Source organism: Simochromis diagramma, unplaced genomic scaffold (genome assembly GCF_900408965.1).
Source record: "Simochromis diagramma unplaced genomic scaffold, fSimDia1.1 OVJJ01000107.1, whole genome shotgun sequence".
Classification (NCBI taxonomy): domain Eukaryota; kingdom Metazoa; phylum Chordata; class Actinopteri; order Cichliformes; family Cichlidae; genus Simochromis; species Simochromis diagramma.
In genome coordinates, this window is record NW_024387209.1 from 58,304 (window position 1) to 85,043 (window position 26,740).

The following is a 26,740-nucleotide window of genomic DNA, read 5'->3' on the forward strand; positions in this document are numbered from 1 at the left end:
CTTTTGCCTTGAGCATCCAGCTGACGCCAGGGGGGCCTCATGAGATGAAGATCGTAGTTGTTTTGGTTAGTGCGAACAAAGTGCTTCCAATTTTATAGTTGGTCTAATGTCCATCACTGGTCACCAGGTCTCTCAATTCCTGTTGTTCTTCAAGATCTTATCCATATTGCAGAGCCATGAGCTTCTCCAAGATCTTGTCGATATTGCGTTTAATAAACACAGTCCGAGTACTTACAGCCCTGCCCATCGTCTATCGTGTCGGCCAGCCTTGTGGGATTTTGAGAAGAGAGAACATGGGGCAACAAAAGACCTCACAACCGGCTCCCGGTCATCAATTGTATAGTCGCAAGAAAATCAAAGCGGTCGTCCCTCGTGAGGGTGTCAACACGGCCTCTCACACTGCGCACGCACAAACTCAGAAATGAACGTGAAAAAGACGGAGTAGCATGGCAGTGCAGGGTGTGATCTGGACACAAGTGATAGATGCCCAACTTGTAGAACTTTGGCAAGCTCATCTCAGGCTTTTCAATGTGGCCTCAAAATTATCACGACTACAACAACCGTGAAAAGAGTTGGATGGACATAAGATAAGATAAGATAAGATAAGCTGTATTAGTCCTACACGTCGGAAATTTCTTTTGTTACAGCAGTGGACAGTGCGAAGTTACATGGAAAATTAGAAAAAAAGAAAAACACTGGAATAAGATATCAATAGATACTGTACACAACTGTACACAATAGAATAGAATAAAATTAAATAAAATACTATATACAATCGAATAAAATAGAATACAATTGCTGCTCGGTTGCAGCTGCTTGGTCAATGTTTTTCGTTAGGAATTTAGCAAAGTTGATGGTGGTGTGTGTGTCTGTGTGAGTGAAAGACAGAGAGGGCGAGAGGGCGAGAGGGCGAGAGTGAGAGACAGATTTTGTGTTATAAGTTTCATGTTATGGACGCACAGCGTGAGCACTCAGGTAGCATCACAGCATCGGGCCGTGTAGTGTGAGACCCTGCATCGTAACATATGAACTTCCAGCCCCTGCAATTCAGTGATACAGTTTGAGCAGGATTTAAACAACACGACTGAAAACATCTCACAGTACAGTGGGATGCAAAAGTTTGGGCAACCTTGTTAATAGTCATTATTTTCCTGTATAAATCGTTGGTTGTTATAATATAAAAAGGTCAGTTAAATATATCATATAGGAGACACACACAGTGATATTTGAGAAGTGAAATGAAGTTTATTGGATTTACAGAAAGTGTTCAATAATTGTTTAAACAAAAAACAAAATTGTTTAAACTTTTGCATCCCACTGTATATGCCCAGCTTAAGGAAACTACAGCAGTCTATAACAAAATCTTGTTCTTTCCACAACGCTTGATGAATGACGATTTCCTCATAACTTCTCTGGTTTAAAGATAACTTCCTGTTGGAATAAACAATAACTTATTCGTTGCTTGTTTGGAGTACAGTACATTTGACCGAATTTCCCAGAGGAACCCACCCGGGGGATTAATAAAGTTTTATCTTATCTTATTTTATCTTATTTGCTAAATTTCCTTGTTTCTTTTTGTTTTGTTGTTTATCGTTTCCTCTTTTCCTCTTCATAGTTTAATGGGGTTTCACCTGCTTCTTGTTAGTTCCTTGTGTAATCATCCACTTGTCGGCTGTTATTGCAGTGTATTGCCAGTGTAATGAATTGTACTAACTAACATATCAGAAAAAGCTTAAGCAATTAACATTTTTTCGTATATCTGCAAGCAAATGACCCACCAAAGGGTCTCATTAATAAAGTTACTGACTCCAAAGATCAAACAGGACATACAATAAGACAAACTGACATTTTTTATTATTATTATTAGTGCACAATTTAATTTATATACTGGCAAAAACTGGTTGTAGCACTGACAGGGACCCTTTGTGAAATCACCAAAATGTTATCTGTATTGTATATAAACCAAATCACGGGAAGAAAAACAACCCCCTTTGTCTTTTTTTTGCTAAAGAACAATTGATGAAGAAGCTGAATACTGCTGAGAAACCACCAAGTCAAAGTCCCGACCTTTCAGTGGAATTTTGTAGCAGCTGAAGTAAGAAGTTCCTCCAACATATACAGGGGTATACACTGGCTGATCATAGTTTGAATTAATGTAATTGTTGCTGTTTCTTGGCAGACAGGAGACATGATCTGTTTGGCTGGAGATCTGCTACAGAAATGAAATATACACTGTAATTTTAATAGGTTATCCTACCAAATTCCTTTTATTCATTCATGCATTCCTCAATTGATTAAAACCTCCAGGAACAAACATTTTGGCTTCAATGTTGAACTGAGAAACTTTTGAACACTGAATGAATGACAGTTTCCTCATAACATCTCTCCCTGTTATCTTCTATCGTATCTTTTCCTTGTTCCTCCTTTATCGTTTTTGTAGTTTAACTTATTCATACTGCCCCGTGTAATAGTCTAGTGTTCTGACAGGTAGTTGCCATCATAACCTGGTCCTGTAAAGCCTAAACCATGAAGTCATGATGAGAAAATTGATTTTTTTTTTTAAAAACTTGAACTTTCTGAAAAACTCATCTCTAGAATAAGATTTTTTTAATTAAAATAAAATCTTCATTCCCTTAGAAAAAAAAATCAATGATAGGAGTAAAATTGAAAGTGAAATTAGACCTGTAATTCAAGTGCAAGGCCTTAATCTGTTTATTAAAATCTGATCTTTCACAACAGGTTTAAGGAAGTGTATGATCACTAGCACTGAGGCAGACAATAGATTGAAAGGTGTTTTGTTGATCCAACTGGCTGAGCAGGAAAACAATTTCATGTTTCATGGCTCATCTTTTGAACGAAAGCAATACAGCGTTAATACCTACTGAAAAGCATTGCTTTTATTTATTATTTTTTACTTTTATTTATTTTTTCTATTTGCAATAAAAGCATTAAAATGCAACTGCACTGATCCTGATTTCCAATGAGATCCTGCTCAGTTTGTTTCTGGTAACCTGCAGCTGATGCTCAGTCACGCCTGTATTGAAATATGACCTTGACCAAAATCTTTACCAGTAAACACAATGAAACACTTCAAAATGCAGTGCAGATTGATTTTGTGTATATTCTTGGTGTAGCTAATTAATGTCACCCACAAAGCATCAATGGATTAGGACTTATTCTGTGCAGAGACACAGAACGGCAGAGATTTTAAATGAACGAATGAAATGAAACATTGAAAAGGTTGAACATTGTTGACAGATGCACCTTAGAGGACACTCCCACAAGTTCTGCATAAAAAGAGAAATCGGTTTTGAGTTGTTAGATGAACAGGGAAGTTCTTCAGCATAAGATCTTGGTGTCATTAGCAGAGGTAAGATAGATAACACTGACAGTTTCTGCACTGAAACTGATCGTAGATAGAGGACACATTTGAAATTACTTCTCATAATATCTTTTGGTTAATATAATTTTGTTCCCATCAGGATTTTTCTTCTTTCAAGAGTGAAAATGGGCGATTATGAGGTGATCATTTTCACTGGCAATGTCTCCAATGCCTCCACTTTTAACAAGATCTACATTAAGTTAGTCGGCACAGATGGAGAGAGTGAACGCACACACCTGTGGAGCTGTGTGCCATCTTTCTACAGGGGAGCAGTAAGTATGATACTCAGTTACTTTTTTTTATATATAAACTCAATTCACAATAACAGTCACCTCCAGGTAGTCTCTATTTTAAGGTAAAGAGCATACGACATTAGAGAAAACCACAACAAACAGATAATCTGCTATGAGCAATATAAAGGCAGTAGGAAATCAACTCCCTTATAAAAGTTAAAAGTCTTCCAGAAGAAGCAGGTTCAGGGAGAGGCAGCCATCTGCCGTGACTGCTTGGAAGTAAGGTCAAAGAAAAGAGAGCGTAGGGAGAGTGGATGGAACACAAACTGTGGGAGACAAGACAAAACCTGAGAGAGCTTAATAAATAGTGGTTTGATTACAGCCACCTTAAAAGTCTGTCGTACATAAACTCAACTACAGTTAGTCACATTCTGGAGTTTTTAATAAATTTGGCCATGTTATTCAAAACAAGGCTGTACTTTCCACAGTGGGAAGGGTGGTATCCTTCCTAATCAGATAAAATATTCTCCACAGGAAAATGGATGTTTAAATTTGTGCCATGGTTATATGAGATTACATCGTGATTTATAGCATTAAATACTCTGAAACTGAAATGTACATTTTAATTTTGCCTGTGTAGTAACTGCACTGTGATTACTAGGAGGTAAAGACGTATGATAAAATACAATTGTCAGTTTAATACATGCTGACCTATTGTACATTTTTCAAAGGTATTCAAAGGTATATGCTACTTTTACTTCAGGTGTCACATTGTATTGTGTCCTGCCGAAAATCCCTTGGACATCTAGCACTGATAGAGCTAGAAATAGAGAATCAGACGCTTGTCCCAAACAAGGCTTGGTATCCTGCTAAGGTGGATGTGACCTCCCCTGAGGGAGGCAAATACAGCTTTCCTGTCTACCGCTGGATCACTAACAGCAAGCCGCACTACTTCAGAGAGGGAGCAGGTTTGTGTCAATGCTAGATATGAATAAATTAAAAGCAAAAAATGATGTAGCTATTCATTTAGAAGAGATCATAAAGATTATAAAAATTAACTGAAAAATGACACATTAAGAAAGTCTTCTTTTTTTTTCTGCCTGTCTTCTTTTTTTAAAAAAAAACCAAAATCTTTAAGAGAAATTTTATAGACAATAAAGAATTTGCTAATTGGATCTCCTCAGTGAGTGTTTGAGAGAATAGTTCCTGTCCACCACAAGACGGAGGAGCAAATCAGCAGCAAGTGTATCGCTCCTCCAGTTTTCCACCTGAAGACAGCGTTTACATTGCAATCTACCTTTGGTAGTTTTTTGGCCAGTATCTGTAACATTCCGGAGATTCCTCATTGTTTTGACACGCCCACACACAACCTGAGTACACACTAAGTACACTACACGACAAAGTAAAAGTAAGAGTAAAAGTGCTGCAAGCACAGCAAAATTCTAGGAATAATGGAAATAACTTATATTATAATTTATCATCAACTCTGACCACAAACATCTGGAGTTAATTAAAACAAAAACAAACAATATCATGAAAACCAGCAGGAACATCTGCAACTGGTAACCAGAACTAATGAAACAGACCAAGCAGGTAGATCAAATCCAAACCTTCTGTCTTTTAAAAGAATTTTTACCTTGTGTGTGTTTTTTCTAGCTCTCACAGCAATTGAAGACAAGCACAGACTTCTTAGCCCGTACAGTTGGGAACAGGAGCTTCTGGAAAGACGCAAAATCTACAGGTAAGAGATGAGAGCATCATGAGAACCAATAGAATGAAGGCCTGAAATCCTTCTCCACCTCTGGTTCGATCAGTTGGATGTAAATTTGTGAAATACCAAGATAATTTAAACACCACATATTATCTGCTAGAATTTGACGTGCATGGTCGAAGCATAGATTTGCATGTACAAACAATTAGTCAGTAACGCCATTTGTTTTCTGTACTATAATCCCTTTCCACTACACTTAAGTTATTTTGTTTTTGTATATTTTATATGTTTTGTCTTTATCTTCTGTTCCAGCTGGGACAAGCAGGGCATCTCCCACCTGAAGGCAGACAGTGTTTTATCACTCCCCTATGACATCCGCTTCTCTTTGACTAAGACTGTGGAGATGGTCTACATTGGGGCCACAGGGTGAACCCCTCATGTCATATAGATAGATAGTAGGGGTGCAACGATATTCGTATCGATATTGAACCGTTCGATACAGTGCTTTCGGTTCGGTACGCATATGTATCGAACAATACAACATTTGTAATTTATTTTATCAATTTTCCTTCTGACGATGCTGTCTGTGTTGAGCGCTCAGTGAATCTGTGTTCGACTACTCCGCCTAGGCTGCACTGTCGAGCGCAGATCCACTGAGCGCTCAACACAGACAGCATAGTCAGAAGGAAGAGCGCAGGGCAAGCTAGCAGACAGAAGTTAAGCTCTACTTGCAACATTCAGATCTGGCGTTTGGAATTATTTTGGTTTTCATGTGACGTATGACCGTGAAGGTAAGCGAGTCATGGACTAAAGTAAAACAGTATGTTGGATGTGCCATGCAATGCTCAATTACATTGGTGTGAACTAGTGTGTTAGCGCAGTTAGCTCGTTAACGTGTTTGCCGTGTAGCCCCATGCACGGAGCGATCGGCGGTAGCTCGTTAACGGAGATTTGCCGTGTTGTGGCGTTAAGGTCATTTCAACGAGATTAACCTGAAAGCACTAGTGGGAACACAACGAATATGACTGCACATTTACGCCGACATCATCCTAGTGCAAAGACAAAAACAACAAGCATGCTACTAACTTTAGCCGAGTCATTTAGACAGCTGTTAGCACATGATTCTCCTTATGCTGCTGAGAATATAGCCCAGAAGAAGCGGATAGTATAGCTTTTATTTTGGAAAGAGCCATTTCTCTGTAATAAACTCTCTTTTCCAAAGATGAGTGATTCCTCAATCAGATACAGGGCTTGCAATATCGCTAGCCCGACGTCCCGGAGCTAGCGATTTTTTCAGTCGGGCTACCAAAATCTATCTCTTCCCTGCCCGTCGGGCTATTGTAGGAAAAATATATGTCAATGCTTTTGCATTCTTTCAGAAATGTAGCTGGGTAATTATGTCATTGGCATCGGTGAGCCACTGTCAATATGTGACATATTGAAGTCGCGTTTGAATTTGCGCTTGTTTTTTTGCTTTCACTTTGCAATCGTGCGAACTGTGTATAGAGAGCGACAGCACTGATCTGTGAGTGATGATAATTTGTGCACCAATTCCTCTGACATCGTCTTATTAATCGTTAGCTTACTATGCAAACATGACAAGTGAAATCTCCCGCAGCAAGCTTAAACATGTGAGAGGTTGATCGCGCAGAGAATCGCTGAGCTTATGTGAGTGAGCGTGTAAAAGCATTTCAGTTCTGCTGAGCCAAATAAGACAGGTCAGGGTGAAGAAGTGACAGCCAAAGAAAAGCTTACCACAAAACGGAGAAGTTATGACAAATCAGACTATAAGGCAAAAAGAAAGTGCAGCTTTATGGTTTCATGGACAAAATAATTTCTGTGACTGCAATATGATGAGCTAAATAACCAGGGCTGCACATAAGTGGTCCACAGGTGCGCATTCGCTGTCAAAATAAAAAACATGCACAAGGGTTAGGGTTAAATTTAAAAACTGTACTTTTGAGTTAAAATATATATTTATAATTTTAATAAATGACAAATTAAAAAGGCATGAACATTTTTTTGTATCGAAAAAATATCGAACCATGACACCAAAGTATCGAACCGAACCGAACCGTGAATTTTGTGTATCGTTGCACCCCTAATAGATAGATAGATAGATAGATAGATAGATAGATAGATAGATAGATAGATGTGTAGGTGTGTGTGTATACACATGACATGATTTTAATCATCTGAAAAAGCTACTGTGTTTTTTTCTAGACTGGGAAGGCTGGGACTGATGGGAATGCTTCAGTCTAACAAGTTTAATTGTATAGAGGATATTAAACAACTATTAAATGTCCACAAAACTCAGGTTTCAGGTAATGAACAATCATTAGACCATATTATATAATGTATAATAGCACATAAAGTAACATAGAATAAGTCATATTATTAGGACTCTGGCATTTATGTCCATGACATGATCAATTTTACTTTCCTGTTTTTTGCCTGCAGTCAAATTTTATGATATTAACAGTGGTTGAGAAGGATTGTAAAGCATTTTAAACACAGAGAAGTAAAATTATGTTTTATTTCTAGAATATGTCTCTAAACACTGGAAGGAAGATGCATTCTTTGGCTATCAGTTTCTAAATGGTACCAATCCCATTTTGATCCAACGCTGTACACAACTGCCCAATAACTTATCTGTCACGGATGAAACTGTTTTCCCTGATGGTCAGCACAATTTGGCAGAAGAAATAGAGGTTTATTTAATTTAAATTTCTATTAAATAAAGTTGACTGATATCTGGTTGCTCTTATTTGTATGTTGGTGAGGTATTTGTATTGGCAAATTTTACTTTGCAGTTGTAATACCCAGACTAAATGCATGGGGTCAAATAATTTGTCATTCCTTCTGAAATTTCAAACAGAAGGGTAACATCTTCCTGTGTGACTACAAGATTTTGGATGAAGTGGAGTCAAACACCATCAATGGGAACAAACAGTTCTTGATGGCCCTGCTTGTCCTACTTTGGAAAAAAAATGCTGATCAGTTAATGCCAGTTGCTATTCAGGTGAGCTTAGAACTCAGACATTAATAACGTAAATTAACTGGTTCTTATATAGCACTTTTCAAGCCTACCTGAGCACTCAAGTTGCTTTAGACAATGTGCATCTGTTGTATACGGATTTTGTTTATCTTTTTCCTTCTGCATAGAGATTAGCTCTTGCTAAGCCAATCCCTGTTGTTGTTGCCAATGTCTGTGGCAGAAAAAAGTTCTCAGTAGCTTTAGCTAGGGAATGAAATTAATAAGAATTTATTCCAATTCCAATATCAATATCATTCGTTGATTCCATTCATTATCAATTCTCTTATTGATTGTCTATCCGGTCTTTAAGTCTGACATCATTAGTCGCGTCTGGGCCCAAACTCTGCTGCAGGTTCCTAAGTCAAAAGATCTCTGCAGCATTACTGAGAGTTGAAAAACTGTCTAAATTCATTCATCTTTAATAAAATGATCAGTGTTGCTGTTTTACCAGGTGTAATGATTAAGTTTAACATCCAGGCATCCATGAAAACAGAATTATTTATGAAATTTAACTGAAGTCGAAGTTAGCAGGGAGTTAGCTCGCTAGCTTCCATTTAAATATAATACACCATGTTCTGACTGAGAGATTTCTGAAAAGATTAAAACATTACAGCTCTGCTATCACTCCCAACATAAATGAAGACAGAAAACTAAACAGCAGTGACGTTTGTAGGATTACAGAAGTTGGACTAGCAGGTATATAATGATGTGCTGCATGATCGCTAGCGACACAGCTATGTTAGCATAACATTAGCACAGTGAAGCTGGAGGACGAACAAACTTTTTTCCACTCAATAAAAACCAACGTGAGGGTCCCTGATGGTTAGGAACAAATGTAATCGCATGGCAGGATGCTGTAAACGGACCAAACTTCAGTCAGGGGAACAAGTGAGATAATCCATCCACAAAACAAGGTTAGTCATTAATATACTGCTGCATGGGCTGTGCTGTAGTTACATCGTAAGGTTTTAAAAAAACTGAGCTTTAAAATGATTAGTGGAAATAAAAATAGAGAGAGGCCGACAGTGATCACTGACTGTTTTTAGGGGCTTGTTGAGATGAAATAGAACAAGATACAAAGCATTAAAATATGTTAAAAGCACAATAGCCCTATTAAAAGCAGAGTACTTTTGGACCGGAAGCAGGATTCAGCACATCATCACTTAAAGGCTGGATAGGTTCTGGTTGGCTCAGCTTTGAGAATAACCACTATCTCTAAGCAGCATATCAAGGAATGTCTCAGGAATATCATCTAACAATATCAAACTGAAGTTAAAATCTCATACACCTACACTAATCCTATCCTAATGAGGAGTCACATATGATCTTTCTCTTAATATTTAGATATGAACAAAAAGCGAACAACACAAAGAAAAGATAAAAACAGCAGAAAGAAACTTAAAACAATCGCAACAAGATCATACAAGATTCTCAAAACTCTCATCTTGTCAATTTAGCTATTGGGATTTATCTGTTAGCTTGTAGCATGGGAGCCAATGCAGCAGGGTCACACAAGACCGGCATCAAAGGAAATGGCAGAGATTTGTGGAGTGACTCTGCACATATTGCGATCTGTCTGTCCTTTCTTGGCCACTTGCCTCATTCAACCTAAAGAAAGTGCCAACCTCTAAATGTGGCGGTACTGGTAAGCGGTGTCTTCTGGACTCGAAGGTCCCCACATGCAACAACCTTTCACTGGCACTCTTTCTTTTTAAGTGATTTTAAACTCTGGTGCTGAATTTAATTGACAGTTAGCTTATGAAACAACTCAGTACGGAGGTTTGGCCCTTGAGGCTCCTGTGGAAGTAACTGCCAGTTACTCCCCACCATCATCATCACAGGGTTTTTGATCAGCACGTTCTGTTTGTCACACTTCTTACAATTCACCATCCCTTCAGCCCCAAATTGGGTCCTTAAACCTGACTTAGAAACTGCAGATTTAGCTTTAGTTCCCTAGTAATATCTTGACACAAACAGCAGGTTATTTTCCTTCCTCCACATGACCCCTAAGACTCTCGGCTACTGGTCTCTCCCCTTTCAATTATCTATAAATTACATTACAAGGGCAGAGACTAGTGTGCTATTGCTTCCTAAGAGACTGAAATCACAGTTCCCTCCATGCCTTAACACCTACATCACAGCCGGAGGATACGAAGGCAGACTTTTCTGTGACGTAGAATCATTGATTTGCCACCAGGGAAAAGGAGGACTGGTACGATCCAGCCTGGATGGGGTTTACCTACCGCTTTCTGTTTTGCTTTTCAGGAACAGTTGGGCAGCTGGGTGTGACTGTGGTGTACATGGTTTCTCTGGCACAACTAGGGCCATTTGGTTCTGTCAACCTAGTGTATTTAAGTAGCAACGAGGCAGATATCCTACGCCTGATTGTTGTCTCCGCTCTGGTGGTTTTATTGTGACTTGAATTTTGGGAAAGTGTCAATCTGCACTTTCTACTTTTGCTTTACGGCAGTCCTCCTTCCAGCTTGCCAGTTTTCCCAGGATCTTTCAGAAGAATATCAGCCATGACCCTTCTCCACTTTCACCAGACTGTCCTGCCACCGTAAATCCTGCACTGTGTGCTGCTTACCTGAACACCTCTATGCCTCTCACACACCACTACTCTTACCTTTATTCCTCTCTGCCTCAGCCACCTTTCCTCAAACTCCTCACACAAGACCTTTTTAACTTGACAAATAATCTCTATTCACCTTTAAATTCTTTCATTCAGTATCCAAATCTTTTCCTAGTCATGTGCTTTCCAGTCACTAACTGCCATTTCTCTGTCTCCCTGGATTATCAAAGATCCTCGGTCTGTTTCTTTCCTGCGCCTTTAATCGTTATTTTTACAGTAAATAAAGCTTTTCATTACAGTTTGTGTTGGTCTGCTCAACATCTATAAAAGTGTTTGATGGTTAGCAGTTCGTAATGATTAAAAAAAAAGCTAGTATAAGTAAGAAAACACATTTATTCCTTCTCCTGCAGCTGAAGCAGAAACCAACAAAGGACAACCCGATTTTTTATCCTAGTGATTCTGAGTACGACTGGTTGTTGGCCAAGACGTTTGTGAGAAGTGCAAACTTCAACCTTTATGAACTAAATGCTCATCTGCTGCGCACTCATCTGCTGGCTGAGGTTTTTGCAGTGTCACTGCTCCGCAACCTTCCCATGGTGCATCCACTGTACAAGGTATGTAAAGTCGATTAATTGTTTCGAAGATGTAACACAATGGTAAATGGTACAGAAAGCAACAAAACTTGTGACTTTGTTAGTGGAAAATGATTCTATGTTTCTTTACCTTCTTTTAAATGTACAAAGATGCCTTTTCTCTGCCCTTTGTCTATGGTTAGATTAGTTTAGAATTATCCTTTTAGACTTTCCCAGCGAAGACATATTGTTTTGGGACATATTGTTTTAGATTGTTTTATCTCTCACAGCTTTCTCCCAGCTCTCTGCTGACGAGACTAGCGCCACATATGGAGTTGTTTATTTTATCTGTTTATTATTTCCTTATCCTGTTCTCACTGTCTTTCCTATAAAAAGTGCCAAGCCTCTGTTCACGATGTGAGTTGTTCTTTGCAGCTCACCCGTGCGCACGTTAAAGCATAAAAAGTAACGTTGTCTCATTGTGTCTTTATTTCTCCTGGGTTTTTTACAGAGTTTTCTCCCAACATTTCTTGGTCCTTCGGAGCCGGAGCGCCTCCATCATGTCCCATCTCCGTGACCAGTCCACGTTGTTCGCCTGTCGACAGCTCACACACCAGGTGTGTGATAAAAGACCAAGAGCGTTAAATTCGGGTCTTGGCCAACGTCTTAGCAAGTGACCCACGGTGGTGGGGCCCGATCGAGGTGGACCAGACCCGGCGACACTGACCAGGTAGATACAGACACACTGACATAATCTTGCGTAAAAACGTATTTTAAATTCAGGGAATTTAAAATAGCGGAAGTAGCTCGTCGACTGGTAGCTTGGAGCTCGTCGACTGGAAGCTCCCCACTTCTGTGGGTTAGGTTTGGAGCTCTGGGTAGCTCCCCCAGCTGGGTCTAGACAGGGTCTAGGGAATAAGTAGCTCGTCTACAGAAAGACTGGCAGCTCCCCTTATAAGGGTTCCGGTCGCGCGAATAGGTGTGAATGTGAGCGTGTATTGTTTTAATTAACGGAGCAAGCTGAATTTTCACGGTCCAATAAGAGACTGAGCTGCTCCTACTGTGTTTTTCTTTTACTGCTATTCACTGACGTGCTGGTGAGTTGAGAGAACGGTCGAGTTCCGTCTCGTAAAGTTCACACCGCTTTCGGAACTAGTCCGAAAGTCGAAGGGCGTGTGAGCAACCACTCTCGTCTCTAATACCAGCGAAGGTGATAGCAGCTGTATCGTGTATACATTACTTAAACAAAAATAAGTAAATACACAAATAAGATGGGTAATCAAGCAAGTGAAATTAAAACTCACTCCTGCTGACGAGCAGTGGTGAGAAAAGAAAAGTCCAGGGGCCGGACAAAACAATGTCTGTAAATTGAGAAATTTAAGAAAACAAAATATAAACAGTCAGAAGAATAGAACTCAACTGCCAGTTTAGTAAAACCAGAAGATGAGACACTGTGCAGTGCCCACAATCCTTTTAGTAAACCAACACTCATTCCTGCAGCCGCATCTGCAGCAACACCCATATCAGGAAGAACATAATAATCCCTTATTAAGTGAAAACTAGAGATCAAAGTAGTTTGAAGTAGTTTAACAGGGTTGAAAACAGACCCCACTGAGTAGATATAAATATAAAAAGTACGAAATAAAGATAAACAAAGGGAAAATTACAGTAGAAATTATCTTTAGAGTATTTGAAATTAATAATAGCAAGGATAACAACCTGTAAAGTGATATTATCAATGAAACACAGTTGGCATGATGACCATGCCCACAATGTATAAAATGAATATAAAGCAAATAATTCACACGAAAATATTTTAATAACATAAATAAAATATATTAAGGCTGTGTCACTGATCAGCCAAGGACAGTGTGTGAAAAGGTAACTGTCTCCACCTTGGGAAAAGGATGATACTGCAGGTCATCTGAAGCCCTTGATGGATACAAAATAAAATATAAATAATATATTATAATAGAACTGCCTGGTCCGCCATGCAACAGAGAGAACAAATGTGACCGCAGATTGGATGAATTCTAAATGATCTGTTTGCTGAATAAGATGATCCTAACTAACAAATTGGCTCAGTAGTAGTATAGTGGTACACACTGATAAAATATTATAATATGCTATTGCTGTTATATAAGACAAAGAGGATAATATTAACAATGACATAATATTAATATGAAGAGGCACCTTAGTCGGTTATGATGTGAGGTGGATAATTGTTAAACAGTAGTCTGCATCAAGCTTAAGGTTTGCTGAAACTCAGTGTAATGACATGTGAGATGAAGACAATACAGAGAATAACTAAACTAATGAAGTACATAGAGGCACTTGACCAGCTTGAAACCTATCACCCTAGAATGACACATTGCTGAGATATAGAGCACACCTATAATAACAACCAATAAGCAAAACCCTGTAGACAACAGCTAAAACTACAGGATTGAGAAGCTGAATTAAATATGTAGACACTGCTAAGCTGATGAGCATGTTCCACATTTTCTTTTTTGTTTCTTTTAGAGCAGAAGCTGCTGTAACACACCCAAAGAAAGACTCTAGGTCTGACCAATCGTCTCAGTCGTGGGCAAAAAGATGACAGTCAATAAAATTCTAAAAGATAATTTATTGACGAAAAATATATCAAGAGATAAAAGATAAAACAGTCCAGTGTCCCACTTATGAATTGTATAAAAACACACAGTCCCAAGGCCAGAGCCAGCTATGCCACACGGCCAAGTTACACTCCACATGTTGCCTTTAACAGGGTTAGAAGTTGTCCTTGGAGACCCACCACCCTGCAAGCATATAGTCAGTGGTCACTCAAGCCTCTGCAACCCTGCTGCCTTTAGGCTGTGGCATATAATAGGCCCTGGACTGCACAGAGAGACAAAACGACACACTTAATATAAAATTCATAGCGCAAAACCCATCCATCCCTAACATATCTGATTTCATCACATTACATACCTGCACAGAGAGACAAAACGACACATCAGTGTTTGTAGTGTGGGCTATAAGTAGACCAGTGTATCAGTGCAATCAAGTACACCTGCCTCTAATTAGTCCAACCCCATTCCAGCCATTGGCTCACCAAAAATGTGACACACACAAAACCACTCACAACCCAGTGCAACTTCACACAATAATATGGAGCTGAATTAACACAGGCACATTAGTCTACCATGTTACAAGCTGCATGCTATTAAAAGCCAACATATGCAGACTTCTGCCTTGTTCGGGTGGCAGCATTTTTCTTTTTTCTTTTGTGTCCTGACACGTTTATGTTTTTGTTTTTGTTTGATTATTTTGTTGGTTTTGGAAACAAATTTAAACGAACTTGTGACAATACTTGAGAATCACAGTGACACATAGTGATTAGGCATATGATTGGAAAATGCCTAGGTTTAGAGCTGTGAGCTATGCAAAGTTATATATATATATTTATATGTATAAATGGGAAACAACCCTAACTTGAAAGTTTGAAATGTGTGAGATCCATGATTTGTTTGAAAAACTAGAAATTATTTAAAACTGCCTTAAGTGAAAATGTAGTGTTGCATCTATTCTCCCAAACCAAGACAAAAAAAGAAGAAGCATTCTGTAACTTAAAAATAAGGCTGACATGTTGACAATAGACTAAAACACTAATCCGCAGGTGGCTATCAGGAACAGAGAGGCGAGCAAAGTCACAAACACCAAGGCTGCAGACAGCCACGCAGAAACAGCAGATAACATAGAGACAACGCCTGCTAGAACCGTGGAGAGGAAGCTCACTTCACACGAGATTGTAGGAGGAGGCCACAGAGAAATAATGCAAAACAGTTTTGGGGCAGCCACTTAAGAACTTATTTGACCTTACAGCACAGGCCGAAATTGTGTAGGTTACGCAGTAACCACAGATAGTAAAATAATAGAAGCAAAACCACTTTCTTCTTCATGTTCTGCACAGAGCGCTGAGCTGATAGCTGTGATTCGCACATGTGAAATACACAAAGATAAACAAATAAACATTTATACAGACAGCCAGTATGTTTTCTCTGCTGTGCATCATTTCGCAAAACTTTGGCAAAACAGGGGAATGATTACATCAACCGGAAAGCCGGTTCAGCATGCCAGCCTGCTACAACGCCTACTGACTGTAATACATTTACCACAACAACTCGCATTGTGTAAATGTGCAGCACACAAAACTGATGGCTCTTTCATAACTACAGGCAATAACTTTGCTGACAGAGCAGCAAAACAGGCAGCGCAAACGACAAACATCACATTGATGGCAGTAAACACGCATCAGTTTCCACTGGATGTGTTGAAAAATGAACAAAAAGCAGCAAGCACAGCCGAGCAGGCAAAATGGCTAAAACATGGTGCAGTTCTGACAAACAACTTAATGATGCGTTATGGTAAGCCAGTGTTGCCAAAATCCCTCCACAAAACGGCCGCATTTGTCAACGGGGGGACTGACCAGTATTGTCAACTCTCATTTCTACACTGTAAATTCTACACTGTAAATTTTGAAACATCAGCAAAACAATTTGTCAGAACGTGCATGACGTGTCAAAACAATCCACATGGACTTTATTGAGCTAAATGAATGCCAAGGGTAAAAATACGCCCTAGTGGTTATAGATGTATTCTCAAAGTGGCCAGAAATCTACCCAGTGAAAAAGGCAGATACAATTTCAGTAGCAAAATGTATGTCTAAGTTGTAGGAAAATAAAGAGATGATTGTAAATAACGAAGAATGTAATGATGTCTATCAAGTGTCTTGCAGATTACAGCCCGGTGACTGGGTTCTGATCAAGGTGCTCCAAAGGAAAAACTGGAGCGCAACCAGGTGGGAGGGACCACATCAGGTTCTCCTCACCACGCCCACCGCTTGCAAAATAGCGGAACGACCATCTTGGATCCATCAGAGCCATTGCAGGCCAGTAAGTGAAGCCATCTAAACTCAGCCGACACAGGCTCGCCCAATTGTCGTGATCTCGCCCGGTGGAGGGAACAGCCTTTCTGGCCGGGGGGTCTACTCACGACAGGAGGGTGTGTCCTGTTGTCATGAGGTGGTGGCTCCTAATAACTGCAGCGGCCCTGACCCTGGCCGGGCTCCTCATCTTTGCTTCCGTGAGGGACAACAAGTCACGCTATATGAAGAAAAGACAGACACTGTATGACAAAGGAAAGTACACCAAGTTTCCCCATGGTTACGCCACTAATTTCTGGTGGCAGTTTATGAACACTACAGCTCACTTGAATAATAAAACTGACTGCTATGCATGTACCCATATGCCCCTATCCTCGCAGACGTCTGGCCTGTGGCCGTACAGCATACCTGAAGATCACAGTTGGTGCCTGTTGGGCCTGGCAACACATCCAGGCTACGGTACTCTTTGGTCCAAGGCCAACTACAGCATCCCAGCAAAAGCAACCTGGAGGTCATCATCACCCACAAATGTGAACTGTTCCGGACAGACCTACCTACTGACCTGGCCCCAAGTCTCAGACCCACTGCCTGATGTAATTCTACTGAACAAGCTGAACGCAGCGCAACTGCCAGTATGTGTGATGAACAATGGATCGCGGGCAGTGGGGGAGCTGCCTACTCACCTATCTACCGGATGCCACTACAAACAAAGACTCAGTACCAGACAGGATGTGCACGGACGGCACCAAGCAGTAAAGGAACCAGAGTTTCGCATCTGAGGAGGAGTGAAATTCTTACAGAGCTTGATCCCCGGCATTGGAGCTGCCGAGGTGCGGGATCATGTGGAGGTCAACCGATATGCTCTGCTACGAAACATCAACTTTGACAAAGACCCTGGGACCGGCTTTAGCAGGAGAACAGAAGGCCATCAGAACGATGGTGCTGCAGAACAGACTGACTCTAGACCTGCTAACAGCATCACAAGGAGGAGTTTGCAAGCTGATTGGGGAGACATGTTGCACGTTTATCCCTGATGGATACGAAGCTGGAGGAGACATTTATGAAGCTTTGCAGAATTTGACCATTCTGCAGAAATATGTCACTGACCACACATCTGGAGCAGCTACACCGCCATGTCTAAGAGTAATGATTTCAAAGATGATAACAACTACAATGACTGCTTATGTTGCCGTGCCTAAAGAAGAACAGCATCCCGTTGCAATTCTGTTAGAGAAGAACTTGTAATAGCTGCTAATAAATGACGTGGTGATTTAAAAAATGACTTGTCAAGTGATCATGCACTGATTAACACATTAGTAGTTTATGCAGGTACAATATAAGGTTTATATTCTTTTCTTTTTATCCTTTTATTTTTTGTAGTTTTAGTTTTATTGTTTTCTCTTGATTATTCCTGTTGTTATTTCATTTACTATGCTTTTCTTTGTTCTTTTATTATCTTTTTATTTGTTTTATTCTTTAGACCACATGATTTACATTTCTGCTATGTTGACATTTTGACCATTAAAAAATTGCTAAAGATACTTAATAAATAACCTTCACAGACAATTGTTGTATACATTTAAAATAAGTTAAAACAGGAGGGAATGTTAGTGGAAAATGATTCTATGTTTCTTTACCTTCTTTTAAATGTACAAAGATGCCTTTTCTCTGCCCTTTGTCTATGGTTAGATTAGTTTAGAATTATCCTTTTAGACTTTCCCAGCGAAGACATATTGTTTTGGGACATATTGTTTTAGATTGTTTTATCTCTCACAGCTTTCTCCCAGCTCTCTGCTGACGAGACTAGCGCCACATATGGAGTTGTTTATTTTATCTGTTTATTATTTTCTTATCCTGTTCTCACTGTCTTTCCTATAAAAAGTGCCAAGCCTCTGTTCACGATGTGAGTTGTTCTTTGCAGCTCACCCGTGCGCACGTTAAAGCATAAAAAGTAACGTTGTCTCATTGTGTCTTTATTTCTCCTGGGTTTTTTACAGAGTTTTCTCCCAACAGACTTTGATGTTAGCCATTTACATATATGTTATACAGCAGAATTAAACATTTGAATATAAAACATCAGACAAGAAAGGAAAAAGTAGTCTTCTTACAAATGAACTTCTCTGTTTCCCTCAGCTTCTCATACCTCACACTCGCTACACTTTGAACATCAACTTCTTAGCTCGGATGCTTCTGATATCTAAAGGAGGAACTTTTGCTAAGGTATAAACAAACAAAAAGGACAAACAAATGTTCTTTTTGACCAACATGTATTTTTTTGCCACTAAGATTTGACTGTTTCCTAGTTTACATCTTCTGGTGGAGAGGGTGCCCTCACAATCCTGAGAAGATCACTGACCTCACTGACCTACAGCTCCCTCTGTATCCCAGATGATATTGAGGAACGTGGACTGAAAGATGTGCCAAACTTCTACTACAGGGATGATGGACTCCAGCTTTGGGAAATCATCAACAGGTTCTATTACCACTTTGTCTGACACAACATACATATAATTATAGAATAACTTCAATTTATTTCGAAGTTCACCTAGGCCATTCTTCACACCCTGGTAAATGTAATGCACTTTCAGATGCTTGCCGAAACAAAAACAAAATTCTTCCAGATGGCTTCCCAGTTATTATTTTAAATGAAAGAATAAATGAATGAAGCCTTTATTTGTGACATGCAGTTGCCTGCAGTGAAACTCACCCTTCTGACCATACATGTATTACACAAACATCACATTGCGGAGACAGGTCAGAATAGATAGCATTTAAAAAGAACAGTGAAAATTCACAACATCAGGGACAGGAGGAGAAAAAAAGGACTCTACTCAGACTCACCTCCACTAGGAGAGCAGTTTAAGGACAGCAAAACAAAAACAACTCAGTGTCTGTGTCCGTTACACGAGTATGTGTGTGAGTGTATCCCGTATGTGTGTGAGTGTATCCCGTGTTCACCCCATGCTTTATATTGTACAGTAAAAGCTACTGCAGCTAAACACTCCAGTAGCTTTTGTAATAGCTTTAGCCCAGTCGGATTGGGCAGCAAAGGGCTGCTTAAATGCTGCAAACTCCTCTGCTCCTCCACTTGGACCGCTAACACTGGCCACAATTATCGCTTGACAGACTGACGACGTGAACCATACACTTTTTTTCCTTCTTTTTCGAATCTTCGGATCACCTGCATACAGAACTGTGGATTGGGATCAGTTCGGATTACGGATCAACCTTTATCTGTTGCACCATTAGTTATTAGTGAAGAATTTTCTTGTTCCAGTCAACTTCAACCTTGGCAGGTCTCTATCTGTTGCCAGTGGGATAGCCGCATGAGTGAAGATGGTGGTTGTTTGTGTTTAGTGCGAACAACTGCATCCAGTTTTTAGAGCTGGTCTAATGTCTGTCACTAGTGACTAAATCTCTCAATTCCTATTGCAGAGCCGTGAGCTTCTCCAAGATCTTGCCCATATGCGTTCAATAAACACAGTCTGAGTACTCACAGCTCTACCCATCATCTATCGTGTCGGCCAGCCTGGTGGAATTTTGAACAGCTGTAGCTGCTTCTTGTTCTTCGATAAGCCAGGTCCAAGCCAGATCCAATCACCCAGAACTCTGTTATTGAGGTTCCGAATTGGTAGATCTCATTCAATGTCCTCCATCGATAATGTCGCTAAATACACAACACAACCGGCCATACAGGGAGTGCAGAATTATTAGGCAAGTTGTATTTTTGAGGAATAATTTTATTATTGAACAACAACCATGTTCTCAATGAACCCAAAAAACTCATTAATATCAAAGCTGAATGTTTTTGGAAGTAGTTTTTAGTTTGTTTTTAGTTTTAGCTATTTTAGGGGGATATCTGTGTGTGCAGGTGTTAGATTTGTATTGTTGATTGTCATTTATGCTTAGAAATATTTAACCATATATGCTTAGAGGTGTATAATCATTTGTAGATTGAAAGAATGTCTCATCCTAGGAGGTCTGTAACAGCTCTGTGTAGCATGAAGGGGGAGTGCGTTCACTCCCTCTACAGAGTGTTCCGGCGTAGATCACACCTCCTAGGAGAGGTCGTATCTTCTCTTATTGATTTATGGTATAGCAAGCACACGTATATCTGTTTAAGTATAAGAGCCTTTTGTTCAGATGGACCGCTAGACTCCTGGCACCAGCTTTGGGGAGTCTTCACAGGGTCACATCTGGACCTCATACACACACACACACACACACACACACACACACACACACACACACAGGCAAGGTACTCTTTGTGTGAATGTAGACGTCATATGTTAATGAACCTATGCATATTCATGACCCACATTACTGACCCACACATATGGTTCTTACACACACACTGGACTTTCTGGACTTTGTTTTTGCACAACACTGGTTACTATATTCTTCATTTCCGGTTAATACTTGTACAGCTGCTGTTATTGTGTATATATTTATTTATATTTAGATTTCTTCATACATTCTTATATAGTTCTATATTGTGTATTGTGTATTTTGTTGTACAGTTATTTTATTTTCAACTTTAATTTATATATTTTATCTTATTCTTCCCAGTTAAATTTACCCTTCATTCTAATTTGTGTTGTACAGTTATTTCATTTTTAACCTTAATTTATATTTTATTCCTTCCTAGTTAAATTTACCCTTTTTAATTTTTCTTTTTAATTTTTCATATTTATTTCCTATCTTATTCATAGCCTTTCCTTTTTTTGTTTTCTTTGGGTCACGAGCAGTTGTCCAAGCATTTCACTGCATATTGTACTGTGTATGACTGTGTACGTGACAAATAAAAAATTTGAATTTGAATTTGAATTTGAATTTGAATGTAACCTCAATAAAAGAACAGTGGTACGGGAGAACGGACGAGAGCAACTGGGGTCAGGCGAGGGAACGGCGCCTCTCCGGCTTTCTCCCGTGCACGAGTACCATGAAGAACTTTGCCTACTTGTGTCTTGCTTTGCAGTGTAATTATATTGTCCTCAACGTTCCAGCGGATAGGTTCAAGCTACAAACCTATCATTAATTGGTCCTTCGATGCCGGAGCCCTGGAATCGCATTCACCGAGGGGAGGAGAGGCACGCTGAAAGACTGACGTCAGCCAGGAAGTTCCTGTGGATTCGCTGTCTGTCTTTTCTCCTCGATGAATGGCAATCGGCGGGATTCGAAGCTATACTACACGCTAAGCAACACCGAGTAAGTTTAGAGTCCAACTCTATAACTGTACGTCTTCGCCGCTCAGTGGGGCGTTGTCCATGGCCGCTCAGTGGGGATAAAATTACGTCTTTGCCGCTCAGTGGGGCGTTGTCCGTGGCCGCTCAGTGGGGCTAAAATTCGCCGTCTAAGTGGGGCGATGTACAAAGCCGCTCAGTGGGGTTTTTTGTACAGAAGCATTAAGTCGCAGAGTTGCGCAGTTCGAACTTTTTTTTTGTTCGCCGTCTTAGTGGGGCGAAATACAGACCGCTGTGTGGGGTACTGTAGTGAGTTCTCCACCGCTCAGTGGGGTGTTGAGAAGTTCCGCGGGGTCCAGATTGTGCTGGACAGTAGGCCTATTTTGTGTTGTTGTCATTGTCGTCGTCGTCATTGTTGTTGTGTGTGAGTGTGTGCGGAGCAGAACACGTGGTCTGTGACACCGACTGTTGTTGTTATCATGGTTTCCTAAGCAGCCGGGAGTGTGTGGAAAAGGCCAGCCCACATCAGCAGCACTTGAGATATGCTCTGGTGGGTGGCTTTCCCCCCACCCCTTGCTGACACAAAATGTTTATTCTTTGGCTTGCCCTGTTCGACAACGGCCTGTGTGCCAGACCATAGAGGTAATTGAGGTGGATAGTTGTTAAAAGTAATCTACATTAAGCTTGTGGTTGCTCAAATTTTGTAAAATGACATATGAGGTGAAGTGATATAGATAAATATTTAAACTAATGAAGTGCATAGAGGCACTTGACCTGTGTGAAAGACTGTCGTCTTATTATGAGCCATTGTTGAGATATAGGGCACACCTGTGAAAACAACTAATATGCTGAACCCTGTATGAAACATCTAAAGGTACATGATGGAGAAGCTGAATTGAATATGAAAGTGTAAGACTTTGCCACTGTGGGCAGAGCATGCGACTACTGTGTGATGTTGCGTTGCGGTTTTTTTCTTCTGAGCTGATGAGCAAGCTACACATTATCAGATCAAGAGCTGTCTGAGAACTACTCAAAGAGAGGGAAACAGAGCTATGAGTGTGCAGCGTTCCCGTGAGCAGTTTTCCTGCACCTTGACTCATGTGTGTAGCATCAGCATCATGTTTTTGTTTATTTGTTTTGTTGGGTCGAAAATAATTAAATAAACGTGTGATCATGCTTATGGATTACCATGGCACATATCACCAGCCACGTGATTTATTTATGCAGCTGACAAAGTGAGTGTGAATGTGTTTGACATCACAGTGTTTCTGTGCGCTGTGTAAAAGTAATTGCCTCTGAGAAAGAATTTATATTGTAGATGAAAAATAAATCATAGGGAAAAGGTTTTGTGTTGATCAGCCAAAAACAACCACAATTTCATTTTCTGCTTTTAAGAAAGGATTGTTCACAAAAACACACAGAGAGAGAGAGAGAGAGATGTGTGTTGATTAAGCAGCGATGATAATAATGAACATGTCTTAGTTGTCACTTTCAGGTGAAAAGCAGACCTGAATCAATTTTCCACATGCAGCAGTCGGAAGAAAGTTATAGTTTAACATCATTGGAAACATGCAGGCCAAGTTTCTGGCTGACTTATTTACAGCGCAATGTGTATGTGTCTCTCAACCTCACAAGCAAGTGCTCACTCCTCCCTGAAGAATGCAGCTCCAAAGAGCAATAACATGGCAGATAAAGACAGCAGCAAGTCCTGAGCAAAGAGTCCCAGCAAAGCAGCAGCAATGTGGACAAACAGCATCAGAGAAGAAGACCAAACCCATCATCCTGACTGATCGGATGAATGGCACTGTGTTTACAACAAGCTGAAACTTCACTGTGCATGTGAAGAAAACGTTTGAGGAGAACTGAACAGTTGGAGTTTGACATTTGCCACCTGTGGAGTAAAATGGCAAGAAGAGACAGTGGAACATAGGACAAAGCTGAAGGAGAACTGCCGGGACTGTTGAAGTGGGAGAGGACAAAAGAGTGAGAGGACAACAGAGTGAGAAGACTAGGTGAGAACACATAGGAATTATTTAATGTGGGAAATCAAAATTTGGGTTAGCAAACCTGGGGAAAAGAAAACTGACTGCTTAAGTTGGAAAACTGTGAAGGAGTCTGAAACACTGCGAAAATAGAAACATATACAAAATCACACAAACAAGCACAACATGCATTAACCCTACTAACACTTCCAAACACAAGAGAGCTTATGAAGATTAGACAACATCTTAAGCGTGTGAGTCTGTTTATCATCTTATCCAAGTCACCTCGTGTGATGCAAAAACCAGTGGACTCATAGCACATTGGTTAAGAAGTGATCAAATAATAGCAGAGAAATGTGTAGGAAAGGCAGAGAACATGCTCTGTTGGATATGCAGCTCCACAGACATGCATTAGACCTGCCTAATAACACAAACACCCATGCAATGAAAATTAGCTTGTTATCTTTCATCAGTGTTAAAATAGTGTCAATTTAGCAGACACTTGTTATCAAATACTGAATTTATCCAATGCAAAAAATTGACTCTCTAGGTTGCAGGACAACAATTTAAACTTTTGTGGGAAAAAAGATTCTGGTTTGACCAACCAGTGATCAGACAATAAATTTAGTTGTTAATATAGTAAATTGGGAGAAGCTTCCTGCTTGATTGATGCAGCACAAGTTTACTACTAAATTTACTGTATGAGGGAAATTCTCTTTTAGTGATAACATTTTGAACATGCATTTCTGTTGTCCTGTCATCCTAGTGGGTTAATAGCTGATTCAAATTAGTTGATCGTTCTTAGATTAATGAAAGGTGACTGAATTCTAGCACGAGTGAATGGGATGTGTTGGAGTTGTTGTGTGTTGAGTGGAGACTCTAAAACACTGAGTTTCCTGCTTTGATGTGCGAGTGAATCCTGTACCTAGATACACAACTCTGAATACGTCAGAACAAACTTCTTTTGTGAAGTGCATGACAGCATGTCACATGTTTTATGATGAAGGGAAAAAAGGAAAATTGAATAAAATAGATCTGTGGTTTAGATGAGTGAAGAGCACAGACCTGGTGACTAAACTCATAGCTAATAAGACATTAGGCTTATGTTGTGAGTTGTGCAGCTGATGGTTGGTTTGGAGTGAATCTAGCTGATGATTCTTCTCCTGTTGTGAAGTTGATGAGGAGCTTGTGTCATGACTTAACAAGGCCTTTTTATTTTGATACTTTCACAGTGCACTGAGAGTTTGGTTTGATAATCTCTGTTATTTTTCATTTTTCATTTTTGAACAGGCACTGATTTTGTTTGTCTATTTCTTTTCTTTAAGCAGATCTGCACGTCAGAAATTAAAAGTGCTATACGACCTGTCGAGAAAGCTGTTACAAGTGAGTTTTCTCCACATTGAAATGGGCTCAGGAGAAAGCTACTTATTTGGGACAATATTAAATGAAAGTCCCGGCCTAAAAGGGATTCAGCAGCGATGTAATCCGATCTAAAGTTCTTTTTCTTTTTGAAATAACGTCATTTTGCTGGAAGTGGAAACTAAATGCGACGACAGGTTCCACTATCAGCAAAGAAAGAAAGAATGACTGAATGAATGAATGAGTGAAAGAAAAAAAACTGACTGACTGGTAAATGCTGACAAAAGCTGACAAGACTTTACTGACGTAACACGACTGTGCGAAGTTAACCCCCACCTGACAAAGGTGCAGATGAATCTATGTGTGTTTCCTTTTACAGGAGCAGAGAGATGACAGCAACATCCGAGGTTGCGTGATGATTTAACCTTTTAAATGCCATTTTTATGTTTGTGAACTCTGAAAATTTAACCTTTTTAGTTTAAATTCTCTGTCTGTGAATTTACTATGTGTGTGTCATTCACTAACTAGTGTTGCTCACAGACATTACTGTGAGAAAGTGTACACACCTGCGCAGCGCTAATGTTTACATTTCTTTTTACAGCAGATGGTTAATCATGTGTTTGATCATGTGATTTATAAGAGGATTAGTTAATGTTTTCCTACTACAGGATTTCTGGGTTTATATGTGAATGACATTCTTTCTACAGCTAGGGTTGGCTAACTTTATGGTGTTTTTATGGCACCTCTGGAATGTGGATGGCCAACGCCTGCCCACCAGGATAATCAATGTGTGTTGCTAATGTTTGTTTTTCTATGACTGCGTGTAGAAGATTCAGCTGAAGCGGACAAGTGACATGAGAAAAATATATAAGGGATTGTTTATGGTATAGTTGAAGATGGGCTATTGAGCTCATAGTAATATGTGAGTGGAGTGACTTTGCTTAAGAGAAGTCACTGATTACATTAATGTTGCCTGAGTACATGGGATGATCCATGTCTGAGGCGACTTATGAAAATAATTGTAGTTTACTGATTTGAGAAAACCTGCACATGACACTTGTCTTGCTGATGTTGAATGCTTATTGTTCTTATGATACAATTGTTTATAAGTGTGAAGTTTGATTTTACTTCCAGATTTTGCTTTCTAGGCCATGATGGTGTGTATGCAGGCTCCTGGGAGAGCCAGGTGTTAAGCAAACTTAATATGCGAGACACACTAACATCTTTTATTGCAGGGTTACGGAGCTACTCCAGCGGAGATGCCCTGATGTTGCCTGAGACATGATCTAGCTGACCTTTTTCTTTAAGACAGGGATCCAGGTTTGATGAGTTGACTCGTGGGAGTGTCCATGAGTCAAGAGGTGGAGTCCAAGGATTAACATTAAACAATGTTTTCTATTATTGTTGCAGTGATTTGTGTGATTAACAGTTTATTTACAGGTATTAAACCTATGCAAGGTTCAAGGTTCAAGGTTCTTTATTATTTGTCACATGCATAGTTATACAAGTATAACACACAGTGAAATGTAGCCTGACACGCTCCTCGACATGTGCAAAAAAATTGGGGGGGGGGGGGTGTAGAGGAAAAAAAGCATTATATATATATATGTAGTATATACACTGGGTGAATGTGCAGTAGTAGCAGCAAGCAGGTGAATTCTGTACATTAATATGAATAGATATCTGACTATTTTACAGGATAGACAATATAAACATATTTAAAATTAAAGGAATTGAAATGTACATTGTGCCTTGGTTTAGTGTCTGGAAGAGTCCTGTCTCAGT

General features: G+C 39.7%; 1 protein-coding gene and 2 long non-coding RNA genes across 3 annotated transcripts in view; 2 read left to right on the top strand and 1 right to left on the bottom strand.

The window, feature by feature from the left end:
* The first annotated feature begins 4,332 nt into the window (after positions 1 to 4,332).
* Positions 4,333 to 26,740, top strand: part of LOC120746199 (polyunsaturated fatty acid lipoxygenase ALOX15B-like) — a 32,575-nt gene continuing 10,167 nt past the window's right edge. Inside the window, exons 1-9 of the mRNA XM_040051538.1 lie at positions 4,333 to 4,583; positions 5,272 to 5,356; positions 5,639 to 5,752; positions 7,550 to 7,650; positions 7,871 to 8,037; positions 8,205 to 8,348; positions 11,346 to 11,549; positions 18,565 to 18,651; positions 18,735 to 18,904. Coding sequence (XP_039907472.1) covers positions 4,361 to 4,583; positions 5,272 to 5,356; positions 5,639 to 5,752; positions 7,550 to 7,650; positions 7,871 to 8,037; positions 8,205 to 8,348; positions 11,346 to 11,549; positions 18,565 to 18,651; positions 18,735 to 18,904 — 1,295 coding nt within the window. The 5' untranslated portion in view covers positions 4,333 to 4,360. The remainder of the gene's footprint in view (positions 4,584 to 5,271; positions 5,357 to 5,638; positions 5,753 to 7,549; positions 7,651 to 7,870; positions 8,038 to 8,204; positions 8,349 to 11,345; positions 11,550 to 18,564; positions 18,652 to 18,734; positions 18,905 to 26,740) is intronic.
* LOC120746201 lies at positions 9,909 to 26,301 on the bottom strand. The gene is made up of 4 exons (XR_005698798.1): positions 26,291 to 26,301; positions 23,702 to 23,703; positions 18,725 to 18,907; positions 9,909 to 9,939 (listed from the first exon to the last, which is right to left on the bottom strand). It is a non-coding gene; the product is annotated as an uncharacterized LOC120746201 (long non-coding RNA).
* LOC120746200 lies at positions 11,626 to 17,703 on the top strand. Its single transcript, XR_005698797.1, has 2 exons — positions 11,626 to 12,237; positions 16,275 to 17,703. It is a non-coding gene; the product is annotated as an uncharacterized LOC120746200 (long non-coding RNA).